At 39.0% G+C, this 14638-nt stretch overlaps 1 protein-coding gene across 3 annotated transcripts in view; it reads left to right on the top strand.

Annotated features, from left to right (window-relative positions):
- The window catches only part of LOC129361319 (ATP-binding cassette sub-family C member 4-like), a 45905-nt gene extending 31498 nt beyond the window's left edge, over positions 1-14407 (top strand). For all 3 annotated transcript variants that reach the window (XM_055032094.1, XM_055032092.1, XM_055032091.1), the window contains 7 exons: positions 425-616; positions 2710-2865; positions 6797-6886; positions 7345-7517; positions 8854-8959; positions 10429-10563; positions 13263-14407. In XM_055032094.1, coding sequence (XP_054888069.1) covers positions 425-616; positions 2710-2865; positions 6797-6886; positions 7345-7517; positions 8854-8959; positions 10429-10563; positions 13263-13340 — 930 coding nt within the window. In that variant the 3' untranslated portion in view covers positions 13341-14407. The remainder of the gene's footprint in view (positions 1-424; positions 617-2709; positions 2866-6796; positions 6887-7344; positions 7518-8853; positions 8960-10428; positions 10564-13262) is intronic.
- The last annotated feature ends 231 nt before the right edge of the window (positions 14408-14638 follow it).

The following is a 14638-nucleotide window of genomic DNA, read 5'->3' as shown; positions in this document are numbered from 1 at the left end:
ATAACATAATGCTGTACGTACCTGGCTAGCATTTTGACGTTTTATGAATAAGATTTACACCAAAAGTGTTTGTTAAATTTTATCAGCTAAACCTGGCTACCTCAGATTTTTATTTATTTATTTTTTGCATAAAAAATTGTCACTTGAGAACAAGACTTTAAAATGTGTCCTTGTGTATTTCAATTTTATTAGCACTGAAATCTGTCTTTGACTCTCAAATCTTTTCAAGTGAAGTCATGAAGCGCTAAATAATTCAACTAAATCCAATTATCCTTTAGAATTAGGCAGCCATTTATATTGTGAAGATAATAAATTAATGACCTCATGCTTCCAGAAACTGGAGAGCTTTCTCATATAACCAGAGTAGTTGAAAGCAAAGTTCTTTGACAAGATTTACTTAAAGCCTGTATGTTATTCATTCTAGATGACATCTGTGGAGAGAGTGGTTGAGTATGCAGAGCTGGAGAGTGAAGCACCTTGGGAGACGGACAAGCAGCCTCCTGTAGACTGGCCCCAGAAGGGCTCCATCACCTTTGACAGCGTTAGCTTTTCTTACAGTGACAGCTCCCCTTTGGTCCTAAAGAATCTGAGTTTTGTCTTCACATCCAGAGAAAAGGTTTTTGTCTTTACGTCCACCTGTGCGTGACTTGATATGCAGCCAGTTTAGGAGGCGTGCTGCGCTTTTCTTTTTTTACGTGGCATTATTTCTGAATCAATTATTAAAGGGACATCATATTGTGCTGCGGAATCTTTAGGACTATACCATTTGTGATTCATGGAATACATATCATGTAATTAAGATTGTTCAAGTGGATCCATTTGTTTCCAATTTGCATTTTGAGCTACCTGATGGTGACAACTGTTTATTCAGTATAAGAGAGAGGAGAGGCCGAGGGAGAGGGGCAGAGGAAGGCAGAGGGGAGATGGTTAAGGATGATTGAAATTGTGTTTAATGCAGGGGGTGTATTTTGCATGGTTATGGTTGGCCAGGGCAGCTGATTTCACAATGGATGGGCTGATAAGTGAAAAGGCCCTGGCTCTGACAGCCCATGGGAGGGACCTATGCAGCATGCCATGGGGTTATAAGAGGTGGTGTGCATCTTATTTCCCCTGACACCTTTTTTTTTTCAATGCACTTCGTAGCTTTAATAATAGATATTTTACTGTTGCCTTAAACTGGAAACAGGTGTAAAGAAATCTTTACCAGTCGAGAGGAATGGCTTTGTAAGGACACTTTCCTTTTCCCCAAGATCAGATTTATTCACACTTCTGGTCAACATTTTTTTTATTCTGTGATATAGCTAAATGCAATTCATAATATAGATATTGGAATGCACTCATTACTGGTAACCAGCTGTTCAGATCATCATACCAATATCAAAGAAATAGGCTAACTATTTGTGCAAACTATATCAGTTTACATACCTTTCTTTTGTTTCTATGGTGCTGGAAGATATGAGAATAACTGACCTACTTTCTGATCAATTCAGCTAATAACTATCTGACTGCTTGGACTCATTCACAAAGCATTGAATTTTAATTCCGAAGTGGTCACTTGATGCTTTATTGGGTGACAAAAACGGCACGGAAAAATAACGGACCCAGGCATGACTCAGCAGAACATTGTCAATTCTACAACGCCAATGCCAATATACACTTACTCTTTAGAATGATGAAACATCAAAAGAAACACACATACTGCAAAGAAGTTAAATAGTCAATGTTCCAAAAGCATTCTTTCCAAAATAGTCCTTAATCATTGAGGTACAGACTCCACTTGATCTTCAGAGGTGTGCTGTGGTATTTAGTACCAAGATAGTAGCAGCAGATTTCTTAAGTCCCAGAAGTTGCAAGATGAGGCCTGCATGAATTGAGATTTGACTTGTTATCAAACTGTATGGAGGCCAGCAACTGAGCCTGTCCAGTGGAATATTTACCCCGTTGTCGTACATTCAGATGCCATGTCTTTCTCCGGTATTTGACGGACATGTTCCTGGCCATCAACATGACGTGAAAGAAGAAGTGATTCATTAGACTAGGCCATCTTCTCCAATGCTTTGTAGTCTAGTTCTGAGGCTCATGTTCTCTTTCTAGGCACTTTCAGAGCAGGATGTGGGTCAGCAGGGACATCTTCACTGGTCTGCGGCTGTGGAGCCTCATACACAACAACACTATGATGCAGTGTGTGTCCTGGCATCCCTCAATCAGAACCACCATTAACTCTTGTCAGTAATTTGAGTTTCAGTAGCTCTTGTTGTTCCCTCCCAACGTGCATCAATGAGCTTTGGCTGCACATCACCCTATTACTGGTTAACCACTGTTGTTGAAAAGGCCACAGGAGGGGTAGTTTTGGAGATGCTCTGACTCAGCCATCCAGGGAACTGCGTTTATTTCTTGTCCAACTTAGGCTTGACTATTTTCATGTTTCATCTCACAAACAAAGGCAAAAATGTATCTTATTGACTAATTTACCCAACCCACCAACAGGGATCATAATGAAGAGCTGATAAATGATTTTTACCTTTGTATTATTGTGGTTGGTCAATAGAAGTGTTTTAAAAAGAGGAAAAAAAGTTTCTGATCTCATATAAGCAAAACTATTTTAAATGTCACATGAAATTCTCCTTCAGAATAGTGTGAGTTGGAAGATTTTTGGGAATTTGCAGAGTTTTATGGACGTGCTCTGAAATTTCTTTCTCTCCTCTACAGGTTGGGATTGTTGGACGCACCGGTGCTGGGAAAAGCTCCCTCATCTCTGCTATGTTCAGACTGGGAGAACCTGAGGGAAGAATAACAATTGACGGCATTCTGACTTCAGAGATCGGTTTGCACACGCTGCGCCAGAAAATGTCAATTATCCCTCAGGTACACCATTAAGAACTGTCTTGCTCCTCTGAGCTATGTCTTTGTAGTTGGAAGCTAAAACTGCATGTTATGAACTATAGTTAAAGACAGAAAACTGATAAGTAAACAAAGTAGTCTGTTTAACTTGGCCTTCTTCTGCCACTACCTAACTTTCGACTTTGACAGCTTAAGTGAAAGTCTCTGACTGATTCCTTATGATTGAGGAACGATGGTAACAGCTTTTTGCTTTGGTTCCTTCTCTTTTTGTACTCCTGGCTTTTAAAAAGCCAAAGCAAGTGAAGAGAATTACAGTCGTCTCTCTGGGGATTTCTGAAAGTGAGACAAACGGATGCCTTGAGACAGTTTAACTTTATTTCCGCTTGTTGAAACTGATACGGCATTAAGAAAATGCCAGCCTGCGGGTGGGTGTCAGCAGAGTGGAGGGAGGGGAGAAGACTCCCACGGCCTGTACTGTGAAGAGAGCAGTTCCCCATCCCTGACAGAGGATTAGCCCTCTACCCCCCAAACATGGGAAAGCTGCTTAAAAGAAGCTCCCCATCCTCACAGTCAGATTCGCAGCGAACACCGTCACTTAGCCCAAGTCTCAAATATTTCTCGGCTGCAGCCAAGATGCCCAAAAACAATTTCATTAATGCTCCTCTGTGGATTTGATAGGTTTCTGGCATCGCTGCCTCTTCAGATGAAGTTTTACTTCCTCGTCTAAACTAGTTAGAGATGGATATGATGTATGTTTGATGGGATTTTGTTTACTTACTTTGCCTCTCCTAAAGGGAAGACTTAAAAAAGTGCCAGGTTACGAGCCAAAGCTTCCACTGCACATTCATTCATCTGTCATAAAGTGTGATATTTTCATTATGTAGGCAGCACTTAGAGAAGTTTTTGAAACTTTTTATCTTTTGCATTCATATAAATTAACCTAAAAAACCCAATATTTAAATTATTTAAATGAGTATCACAGATAATGCAATGTCCAGGAAACCTTTTTCTGTCAGCTGTAGCCTTACTTTTTTCCCCAAAAAATTTAAGTGGAATATTTACTATGTAGTCCTATTGATGAGATTTGGTTCTGATATATTTGTAACAGCATATGGCATTAAAAAGGATCCATTTCAGTCTCTATTGAACCCTCAGGAATGTCTTAGTGTAACATGAATTCTGTGGCAAACAGAGGGCTTGGAACTGCTGGAGCACATAATTGGCGCATGGAAAGCTGCGCTTGAAAGCAGTTTTCCAACCTAACACTGAATCCTCAATTAAAGTGTGACACAGAACTAGTCTGCTTTAGGACTTCGGCTGGCTTTATGACAAGGTGGTATTTTGGTGACAGAGGGAAAAGCTCATTGGAGGTGAAGAGGTGGAACATTTTGGGAGAGCGCAGGTAGCAGGGATTAGGTTTTGAAAGGTTTATTATTCGGTATGGAAACTGAGCTGTTGGTCTTGACCCTTCTGACCCCACAGGATGCGACTTGTTGAGATGCGATCTTCATTTTTGATACTAAATGTTCTTTTATGCCTTCTATTGTGTCTATTGTGCCTTATAAAATTATAAATACCACGTAAACCCTTTTATATCTCGTCACTCTACAACCACAATCTTCAATGTATTTCATTAGGATATTTTGTGATTCACCAACACAAAAGTGAATATAATGTTGAAGTGGAAAACAAATTTATCATTGTATCGTACATAAACTAAAGAAGAATTGCATGTTATAAGATGAGCAGACAGGCTGGTTGCTGTTTGATTTCTAGTCTCAGGATTGATTGATGATTTTCTTCAGCAGCGATAGGAAACCTGATGAGAGTTGATGGGAGGATTAATGCCACTAAATTAAGGCCAAGAAAAGAAAATCTCGACTACAAAGACTTTTTAACTGGGAAAAAAGTCCGTCTTCCAACAATACAACAGCCGTCAGAAGATCTACAGTGGAATGATTTCAGTCAAAAATGTTAATGTGCTAGAATGATGCTCACAGATGCTCAACTGAGTTTGAGCTTTTTAGAACAAATAATTTAAGTTTAACTTTGTGTATGTGTGCTGTGAAGACTCACAACAAAGAACATGCACCTGTCACTTCAGCATAATGCGATTCTCAAAGCTACATTATCGATTAATGAACAACACGTCACTGACTTGTTTGCTTATTAGCTACTTTATTTTGATATATCTGCTAAATAAAATTCCAATATAATGCATTAAGAATATTAGCTGCTGTTTGAAAAACATGTTAGAAAGTTTAGCGGGTAAAATAATTTGCATGATGTTCTGTAACCTTAATGCATACATTGAACCATTTTTTTTTTACTGGTCTAATCTTGCAGTTTTAAAATAAATGTATTGTCTACAACTGAGGTCAGATTGAGATCCGTTATAAAAGTTAACAGACTGTGATTAAGACAGGATGAAAACATGACATCTTGATAAAGATGTCTGCTACCATGTATCACCTCTCTCTGCATCACCTCTCTTGTATAAATCATTATTATCTTTGTTTGTGGGCATGATAATTAGAACCTCTTAGTAGCACTAAATCCAGAGTAATCCTGCCAGTGATTGTTGCATGATAAAACAATGCAGAAAAAAAATAAGATCTGAGAACATTTCCTTCGGCTGCTTTAAGAGATCAGTATTCAGTAAGACATATCTGATCTGTAAAATAATTTTTATCAGATTTATTTCAACTACAAAGACATTTTGGAAATTATTTGAGGCTTTAACACTGGAATGGGAGCCTTATGAACTCGACTAAAGACAAATACGGTCTCCGACTTCTAGCAGCAGCTTACTGTGTACGGTTCCAGTAAGTTTCATACTAGTTTATACTTGTGATTATTAAACTCTTTTGTCCAAGCAGCCATACAAAGGAGAACATGATCTTGAACATGAAGACAAGAGAAAACATTGGTTCAGTTTAATTTTATCTTAAAACAATAACTAGACTTACCTTTTACAATGTTCTTTTGGATTTCCTATATTTCTTTTATTTTTCTTCATTTTGGTTTAGTCAGAAACTGTTAACTGAAATATTAAGTAGAATGTTCTTTCTTTACTTTTTCAAAAATAAATGTGAAACAATTTGAGTTGTCAGTGTCATCCAACCATAACTTACTGGCCATAGATAACCAACAATTACAGCTTAATTGACAACATACAAGAAAATCCCACTGTGTGTATTTTAAATGAAAATAGTTGAGAAAGAATAAAAGTAAATATTACTTTCTTGGATTTTATCGATGCTTCTTTTAATGTCAATTTCCTGTTTTGTTATCTCTCTCTCTCCCAAAGTACAATCTTAAGCAATGACGGATATTTCATTGTACCCGCTTTTTTTATTTTATTGACTTGCATTAAGCTTTTTGTCTGTTAGTCACAAAAAACCCCAAAACAAACAAAGACATTAAGTAGGTCTTTATTTCTTCGCTGTATCTACTTGCCCTTCACCAAAAGTCAGCAATGGTCCAAAATTAATATGGCTTTATGCCTATGAGTGTATGTAGACAACTGACTTAAACTGTGTATGTTTTGCCCTTCCTGGTTGCTTGACATCTGAGTCTGATCTTTGACATGGTAAATTGGATGTAGCAATATGTTCCTGCTGACAGATTCTTTTTTTTTTTGAGTTGCTACCACATGGAATATATGTCATAATGCACTTTTGAATCATATCATAACTGTAAACAAACCTAAACAATTGCTTTCCAATCACAACAGTCCAAAGCTGTTATTTTCTGACTAAAAAGATCAATGTATTGGAGCATAGTTAGCATTGAATAGAGCTCCTCGGTGGAGCAGGTTCTTTGTGAACATCTCTCCTCACACATTGGCTCTCAGTCCTCAATAAATCCTGTCTTTAACCCTTTTATACATCTGCTCCTTCATCATTATTTTAACTGGCTATGGCCTTCTCTTTCTATATCCATCTATCCACAGGACCCAGTACTCTTCACAGGAACCATGAGGAAGAATCTGGACCCTTTCAAGCAGCACACAGATGAGGACCTGTGGAATGCACTCCAAGAGGTACTCCAGCGTGGCTCTGAATGATTCCCCCTCACCAGCCCAGGGGGGATCCCTCTGTTCCCCTGTACAATGCGGCCATTCAGCCTCCCTGCTCGCCACAAGTCATGGGGGGAAATCCCATTAGGGCCATGGGGCCCAGCTCGATGTGCGGCTTGTAACGGGGAACCATTGAAAGTGCAAGAGGAGATGTGTTTGGGCAGTCAGGGCAACCGTGATGAAGGTTCCCCCCACCGTGAAGGGCTTCAGCTCCTGGTCCTGCTTCTGAATGGGTTTGGTGGCCTGGATTAAAGTTAGAGGCTGGCCACAAGAGAGCACTGGCCAAGGTCATCAGTGGACCTGGCTTTGCATTGTGCCAACCAGTTAATGGGTGTGTTTGGATGGCTCTTTAAAGAGATCTCCACAGGATGCCTTTATGCAGGAGTAATGAAGGGTTGGGGGCGTGCTCTCTCTCTCTGCAGGTGCAGATGAAGGCAGTGGTGGAGGAGCTGCCCAACAAGCTGGAAACAGTGCTGACCGAGTCGGGCTCCAATTTCAGCATGGGCCAGAGACAGTTGGTGTGTCTGGCCAGGGCCATCCTCAGGGAAAACCGCATCCTCATTATTGATGAAGCCACAGCAAATGTAGACCCGAGGTCAGGCAACACCTTACTGTTCTTTTTTTTTTATTTTATAAAAGATTAATGATAGTATTTTCTCTCTCTTGGTTGAGTATACACAAAGTATTTGACTTCAAATAATTAAAAATGACACAATATACATTAAACTCTAATAGGGAATGTAGATGTCTCCTTATATTGGCCAGTACAGCCATCTTTTTGTCATTGAACACTGATCACTTCAGAAGCCAGGAGATTCTTCTCCTGGCTCTGATTGGTTGATTTTAGTCAGCAGCATTGTATTTCCTCAGACAGCAATGGCAGTTTACTTATTTGCAGCTTTAAACTGGACAGTCTACACTGTGCAGAAACTGTAATTTTCAAATGGCTCGTGTTATGTTTTTAATGCATATAACTTAAATTAATTAATGCATTGTACTTAAATTAATATTTAAGTTATATGCTGCATATAACAAGCTGCATTTACTTTTCAGTGGTTCCCATAAAACTATGAAAACTATCCAACAGCCTAACTGCTGTTCATTGGGCCCATCATTATCAAAAAGATGAAACATTTAAAAACCCCAAACAAACAAAGACATTAAGTAGGTCTTTATTTCTTCGCTGTATCTACTTGCCCTTCACCAAAAGTCAGCAATGGTCCAAAATTAATATGGCTTTATGCCTATGAGTGTATGTAGACAACTGTGTATGTTTTGCCCTTCCTGGTTGCTTGACATCTGAGTCTGATCTTTGACATGGTAAATTGGATGTAGCAATATGTTCCTGCTGACAGAATCTTTTTTTTTTTTTTTTGAGTTGCTACCACATGGAATATGTCATAATGCACTTTTGAATCATATCTTAACTGTAAACAAACCTAAACAATTATTTTCCAATCACAACAGTGCAAAGCTGTCATTTTCTGACTAAAAATATCAATGTATTGGAGCATAGTTAGCATTGAATAGAGCTCCTCGGTGGAGCAGGTTCTTTGTGAACATCTCTCCTCACACATTGGCTCTCAGTCTTCAATAAATCCTGTCTCTAACCCTTTCATACATACAGTTTTAAATAAGAGTAGGTTTACATAAATATAAATGTCAGACCAATTGTTTCCCTTTGATCTGATGACTGTAAGTAAGCCAATATATTGAAAAGAGTAAAACAAAACATGCTTATCACAATGTCAAAATCTGTCATTTCTGCCCAGTTTAAACCACCTGATGGTCCTCGTTTTTCTCTGTCTACTCTTACACATACTTTGCAGCTGATGAGCCATTGTTCTGGCCTGCGTAAAATCCCTGCCCAAGGGTTTGTAGGAAGAGAATTTTTTTTGTGTTCTCAGGTGTTGTGTTCCCTGCTTCTTTAGAACTGACAGCCTGATCCAGCAGACTATCCGGAACAAGTTTCAAGAGTGTACAGTCCTCACCATTGCTCACAGGCTCAACACTATCATTGACTGTGACAGAATACTGGTAAGTAAGGAGACAGTAAATTTCCATTGTGCAGCACTTCAGTTGGTGTTTTGAGCTCCTTTATTTTTTCCCCTTAAGGCCAAGAGCAGAAAATATCTTAAAAGAATACAATTAAATTTTGTATTTTAAGATAATTTTGTTACAAGAAGGGTCTTGTAAAAGTATTAAACTTTTCCACATCTGGAACAAGTGTGATAGGGAAATAATACAGTTTCTAAAATGTTTCACAGACATATCCACTTAAGAAGACAAGCATTTACAAAATAGAGTTAATTGATGTGTAGTTTAATCTGAGGTAAATCCAGCCTTGGAAGTTTTTTTTTTAGAAGACATTAATGAAAAAACAGTATCATAAAGACTGAGAAACACAGTAGACAGATGAGGGGTAAGATTGGAAAGAAGTCTAAAACAATGGTAGACTACCAGTCACTTTTTGTTTCATTGGTCAGCACACCTGAGGCCCATTCAATGCAGACACTTCTTTTCTACATCATTAGCGCCTCGTCCCCTCGTACCCATTTAATTCACTTATTTCACAACAGCTGGGTTGATCCTCCCTCACAGCTTTCGCTTTTATTGAATCCACACTTGTGCCTCTTGATCTTTGGCTCTCTCTTGCTACTGCCTGCAGAGGTGCCAATTAGTGGCATTCGTGGCGGTGTTTGTTAATCCTCTACGGAGGACGGAGCGCGACCTGACGGCTGTTTGACCACTGAGAGCGTTTCTCAGGAAAGCCAGGTGTCACGAACTGTTTCACACCTATGCTTGTGTTAAATGCCCCCGTGTGCTGAGGGGGAACTAAACCGTGACCTGTGTGAGTTGACTTTCCCAAATTAAAAACAATTTTCAAGATACAAACTCAGTGTTCCAGGGTTCTGCTCATAAACAATTGATTATGACAGCAGCTGCAGAAGTCTCCCTTTCTCGTCGACACAGTTGACAAACTGCTCATTAGTGCTGTAAGGGAATCTGGCTTGTTTAAATTAGTCTGTGCTATAATTGTAGTCTTTTCTAAACTGCTGGAACTGGCACTATTCTTTGTGTGGTTTACATTGCATGCCATGACACAGAAATGATGGTAATTTTCTCGAGTGCCTTGAGGGTGTGATTGTTGGATTTGACTGAGGACCACCTCTAGGCCTCTGCAAATGCCTGGGTAAATACATGGATAAATCTCTGATCTCCTGTCTGTCAGAGTCAGCGCAGCAGGCTTTCGCTCTGCTAACAGGTTCCTCTCATTGTCAGAGGCCGTATCAAGCAGAAACAGGCGCCGCTGTTTGCAAGCTGCCTGAGTCACACCAAATGGATGGTTCCTTTTGCACTCCGAACCACTGTTTCCCCCATTCAAGTTTGCACCGTCTGCATGCTCCACTCAGCCAGCGAAACAGCTGAAATGTCAGTTTTCCCTGAAGTAAAGTATACAGGTGTTGGACCACACACCTATTATTCTGCTGCACGTGTGATTGCAGGTTCTGGATGCTGGCAGGATCCGGGAGTACGACAAGCCGTACGTCCTGCTCCAGAACCAGGAAGGGCTCTTCTACCAGATGGTCCAAAAAGCAGGCAAAGCCGAAGCTGCGTCACTGCTGCAAGTGGCCAAGCAGGTATCTGCCTCTGTCCCAGAGTAGGTCTCTTACTAAATAAGAGACCAGCCATCGCACACTAATCTCCTCACACTCCAAAATATTACGAGCTGTAACAAAAGATGTTCAGGACCCTGACAAAGCAAAGCAAAGAAACTTGATTACCATTTTAATTTAAAGTGTCTACTTGCAGCCTTGCAACACCATAACATTAATTTTACGAGAGAAATTGGCTCTTTGTAGATTCAGATCCACTGATATTATCAAAGAAACTTCCCATAATATCTCTTTTCTCATAATATAATTTTGAGATCATTTTAAGTGATGAGTCCAGAAAAGCAGCTTTCTTCGCACTGTATCCGTTTGGGAATATTGGGTTTAACTTCATCGTGATCCGGGATAAACTTTCTATGGGGATTACTGTAATAAAGAAACTCCGTATATATATTTTTTCTGTCCCTGTGAAATTCATTTGTGATGTATTTCCCCTTCAGACACTGAGCAGATAAGGGCTGGCTATTCATTGTTCAATTCCATTTTATGTGCATCTGTCTGGGACGACAGATACCATATAGCAACTTCAAACAGGTCTTTGTGAAATAAGAAAAAAAAGTGGGCATCGTTTCATTTTCTCTCTGTCCCGCGCACAAATTTATCAGTGGTGCTGTATCTTCTCAGCCAGAGAAGTGAAATGAGTAAAATACTGATTTCAAAGACGCAGCACACTGTGGCATTATTTGGTATCGTCTTACCCTGCACACTGGTGGATTGGTGAGGACATTGTTGGAACCCTTACGTTTCTTCTTCATTGCAGGCTGCTCTCCACAGATCAGATTACGTCAGCATCCAAAACTGTCTAGCACCACTTATTAAATACTGAGATGGTCTACATGTTGTGTGTCAGGTTTCTATAGTTGTCAGTCAAGGTTTAAATACATTCAATAATCTGATATCAACCTCTGCCTCCTTTGTTCATGTTGAAAGAAAATCCAGGAGCAGACAGTACGTCTCAAGCTTTGAGCTGTAAAAGAAAAACTTGTTAGACCGTTCCCTGCCAAAGTATCCATACCCATCAAACATTTTTTCACATTTTGTCTTGGTCCAACCACAAACTATGTATTTAAATGGGTTGCCATCTCATTTAAATGTTGCACATAAATGAGGAATGGAAGGAACAGCACACATGGTTTTCAGCATTGTTTCCATCTAAAATTTTTAAGTGTATGTGACCATGTGTAGTCATATCTGGCTCCCCTGAATCAAGATTTTGTAGAATGAATTTTTGTTTCAAGTACAGCTACACATCTGGAGACTGAAATCTTTTCTCAGTCTTCTTTGAAAAATAACCCAAGCTCAACCAGACTGAATAGAGAGCTTCAACCTTAAAGACTTGCAACAAATTATCAATTTAATTTAAATCTGGATTTGACTAGACTAATCAAACATAGAAATATGGTTTGATCTATGTTGTATGTTTAATGTCATTGTACTATCGAATGTTGAAAATCCTCGCCAGTCTCTAAAGCCTTATGCAGTCTCTAAATGGGTTTCTTGCAAATTTTCCATGTCTTTAGTGTCAGTGAGGACACACTTTTTCATAAAATACTTTTCATCCCTGCTGAAGAAAAGTATTTCCATACCATGTTGCACACCATGTTGTAAAATATGGTGGCGTTGTTTCTTGTGATGAATTGGAAAGGTCTTATGATGTTAAAAAGGTCTTTTTTTTCTTCCCACTTTCACATAAAGGCCACAAATTTCACATTAGTAAACTCTTGACATGTGTTTCCCTCTTGAACTGTGAATCTCTGTCGTTCATCCAGAGTTGCTATATATTTACTTTAGCAGCTTCTCTGATTAGTTCTCACATTTTAGGATTGCCATGTCTTGGTTGTTCTGCAATTTTGCCTTACTCTTTCCATTGTTAGAAGGGGTATTAAACAGATGGCAGAGAAATATTTAATGCTTAGAATATTGTTTCATAAATTAATCCCCACCTTTAGCTTCTTCTCAACTTTATCTGTTACCTGTCTGGTGGTGTTGTTGGTCTTTTTGACCCTATTTGTTTGCCAGAGTCTCCTAGAAACGTCTGAAGCCCTGAAAGAGAAGCAGTATTTATACGAGTGTTGAATTACACACAAGGTGTTTGAAGGCAGTTAGCTGCGCATGGTTTTGTTTGGAGTGTCAGAGTAAAGTGGACTGAATATAAATGCACACCACAGATTTTTAAATCTGTTGTGGTAAAACAAATTGAAAACCATCTTCCCTGTCTTGGTCTCCAACTTGACTTGTGAAGACCTTTATTCGCCACATTTGTGCTCACAAACTAGGGATTTGACTTCAGTTCCACTTTCTTCTTAACTTCCAGACATTTTAAATAAAAATACTTAAATCTACTCATGAATACTTTTACTACCTACTGTAGGGTAAAGCTTTCACAGTCACTTTTTCCAATTCTAATAGTTTTTAAGCCAATAAGTTCACAAAATTACCTCCACAAATAATTCCCGTGATTATCTTCCAAATTTTCTTCCTATGAATTTCACACCTGTTTGTTCGGCTAAATAAGCCACTTTGGCTTGCCTCAGTGGATGATAAATCCCTTCACCGCGCTCTGACTGGATCCCGTCTTAAATCACACCTTAACTGATCTCAGCTCAGATTTGGGAAGTGTGCTTGGCATTCTGTGATGTGACACTGTCTCCCTGATCCGCTTTCAGGTTCACGCAAACAGAAAAGGAGAGAGCGACACGTGGCGCACCAAGGACATCGGTGTCATCTTTGAGACATCGCTTTGATGGTTTGGAGAGTTTCTGTGGTCCTTTTCGTGCTGAACAACAGAGACCAAATCTTTCCCCAGATATGCTTGGATTCCTTGATGTGTACACAAAATGCCTTCAGACTCCCAAAAGGCATTATAGGTTTAGTGTGTGCTGCATTGATCGGCAAAGTCTTTTGGCCTGGAACAGAGAAGTTTTGTGAAGCAGGCCATGCCTTTTATTGACCGCATATAGCCGGGTGACTGTTTATTGATTACCTGCTGCTATGTTTATGAATGTATGTTCTGTCCTCCTGGGTAACTTCTACTTTGCACATTTGATGAATAGGAGGGAGACATTGAATATGTTTATTGCAGTTTAATACATTCTAATATTCTGTGGAAGAAGAAATTATTTTTGTTAGACTTTTTATTATTTGGAAAGACAGAAAATCCCTAGCAGGAGCCAGTAGTGTTTGGGGTAATTTGTGCCTTCATCAGACTGTTGATTGTTAGTAATTGTATTGTTTTAATTGAACGGTTTTCCTGCACTTTGACTCTAGTGGTTTTATGTTTACCTAAACTCTGGTGCAGAGCAACATTTGGCTGAAATAATTGACCAAATTGGGTGTTGGTCATTTCTGTATTTTGTATTGTTTTATTTTATTATCTTTCTTTGTAAGTGACAAACAGAACAACCAAAAGAAATAATCAGTTGCACAATGATTGAGTAAGAAAGGTACACAAGCAAGATGATGTGAAATGGCAATGAGCAAGGCCACAATTGGTGAACAAATTGGGATTAATTGACCCCAGTTTTAATGTCTCTGAAGACTTAGCTATCATGTTACTCTGCTTTTGTTACACTTTTTTTTAAATTAACTGTTGTAGAGCTTTTATTGGGTGTTCTGATGCAGGTTTTGGGGGATTTTGATTCAGTACTGATACTGATACTTCAATCTGTGTACCGTTTTATTCAATGGTTCAATCCTCAAATATCTGTTCATACGGATGTCTTTCACTGCAGAACACTGCTTTTGCAAACATTCAATGTTGTTTTTGGTCATGCTGTTGTATAGGCTGACATGAATAAACCACTAAGATATATTGCTGTATATTGAGCTCATATTTTTAGTTGCTTTTATGTTTAAAAGATAACTGTTCAATGAGCATCAGAATGATCATGCTCGTACATCCATTGCACAGTTGCTAAATTTGAATAACGAGAGGAAGAAAATGGATACAAGGACTTCCAAACATATTGTTAGTTTTAAGAACACCTCTCTCTGCGGTATATAATATTAGTAAAGTTACTACAGTCCACAGCACAGTGGTAGC

The sequence above is a fragment of the Poeciliopsis prolifica genome, unplaced genomic scaffold, assembly GCF_027474105.1.
Source record: "Poeciliopsis prolifica strain line A6 unplaced genomic scaffold, Auburn_PproV2 SCAFFOLD007, whole genome shotgun sequence".
Taxonomy (NCBI): domain Eukaryota; kingdom Metazoa; phylum Chordata; class Actinopteri; order Cyprinodontiformes; family Poeciliidae; genus Poeciliopsis; species Poeciliopsis prolifica.
The sequence above is the reverse complement of the archived record's forward strand: the minus strand, read 5'-3'. Positions and strand labels throughout refer to the sequence as shown.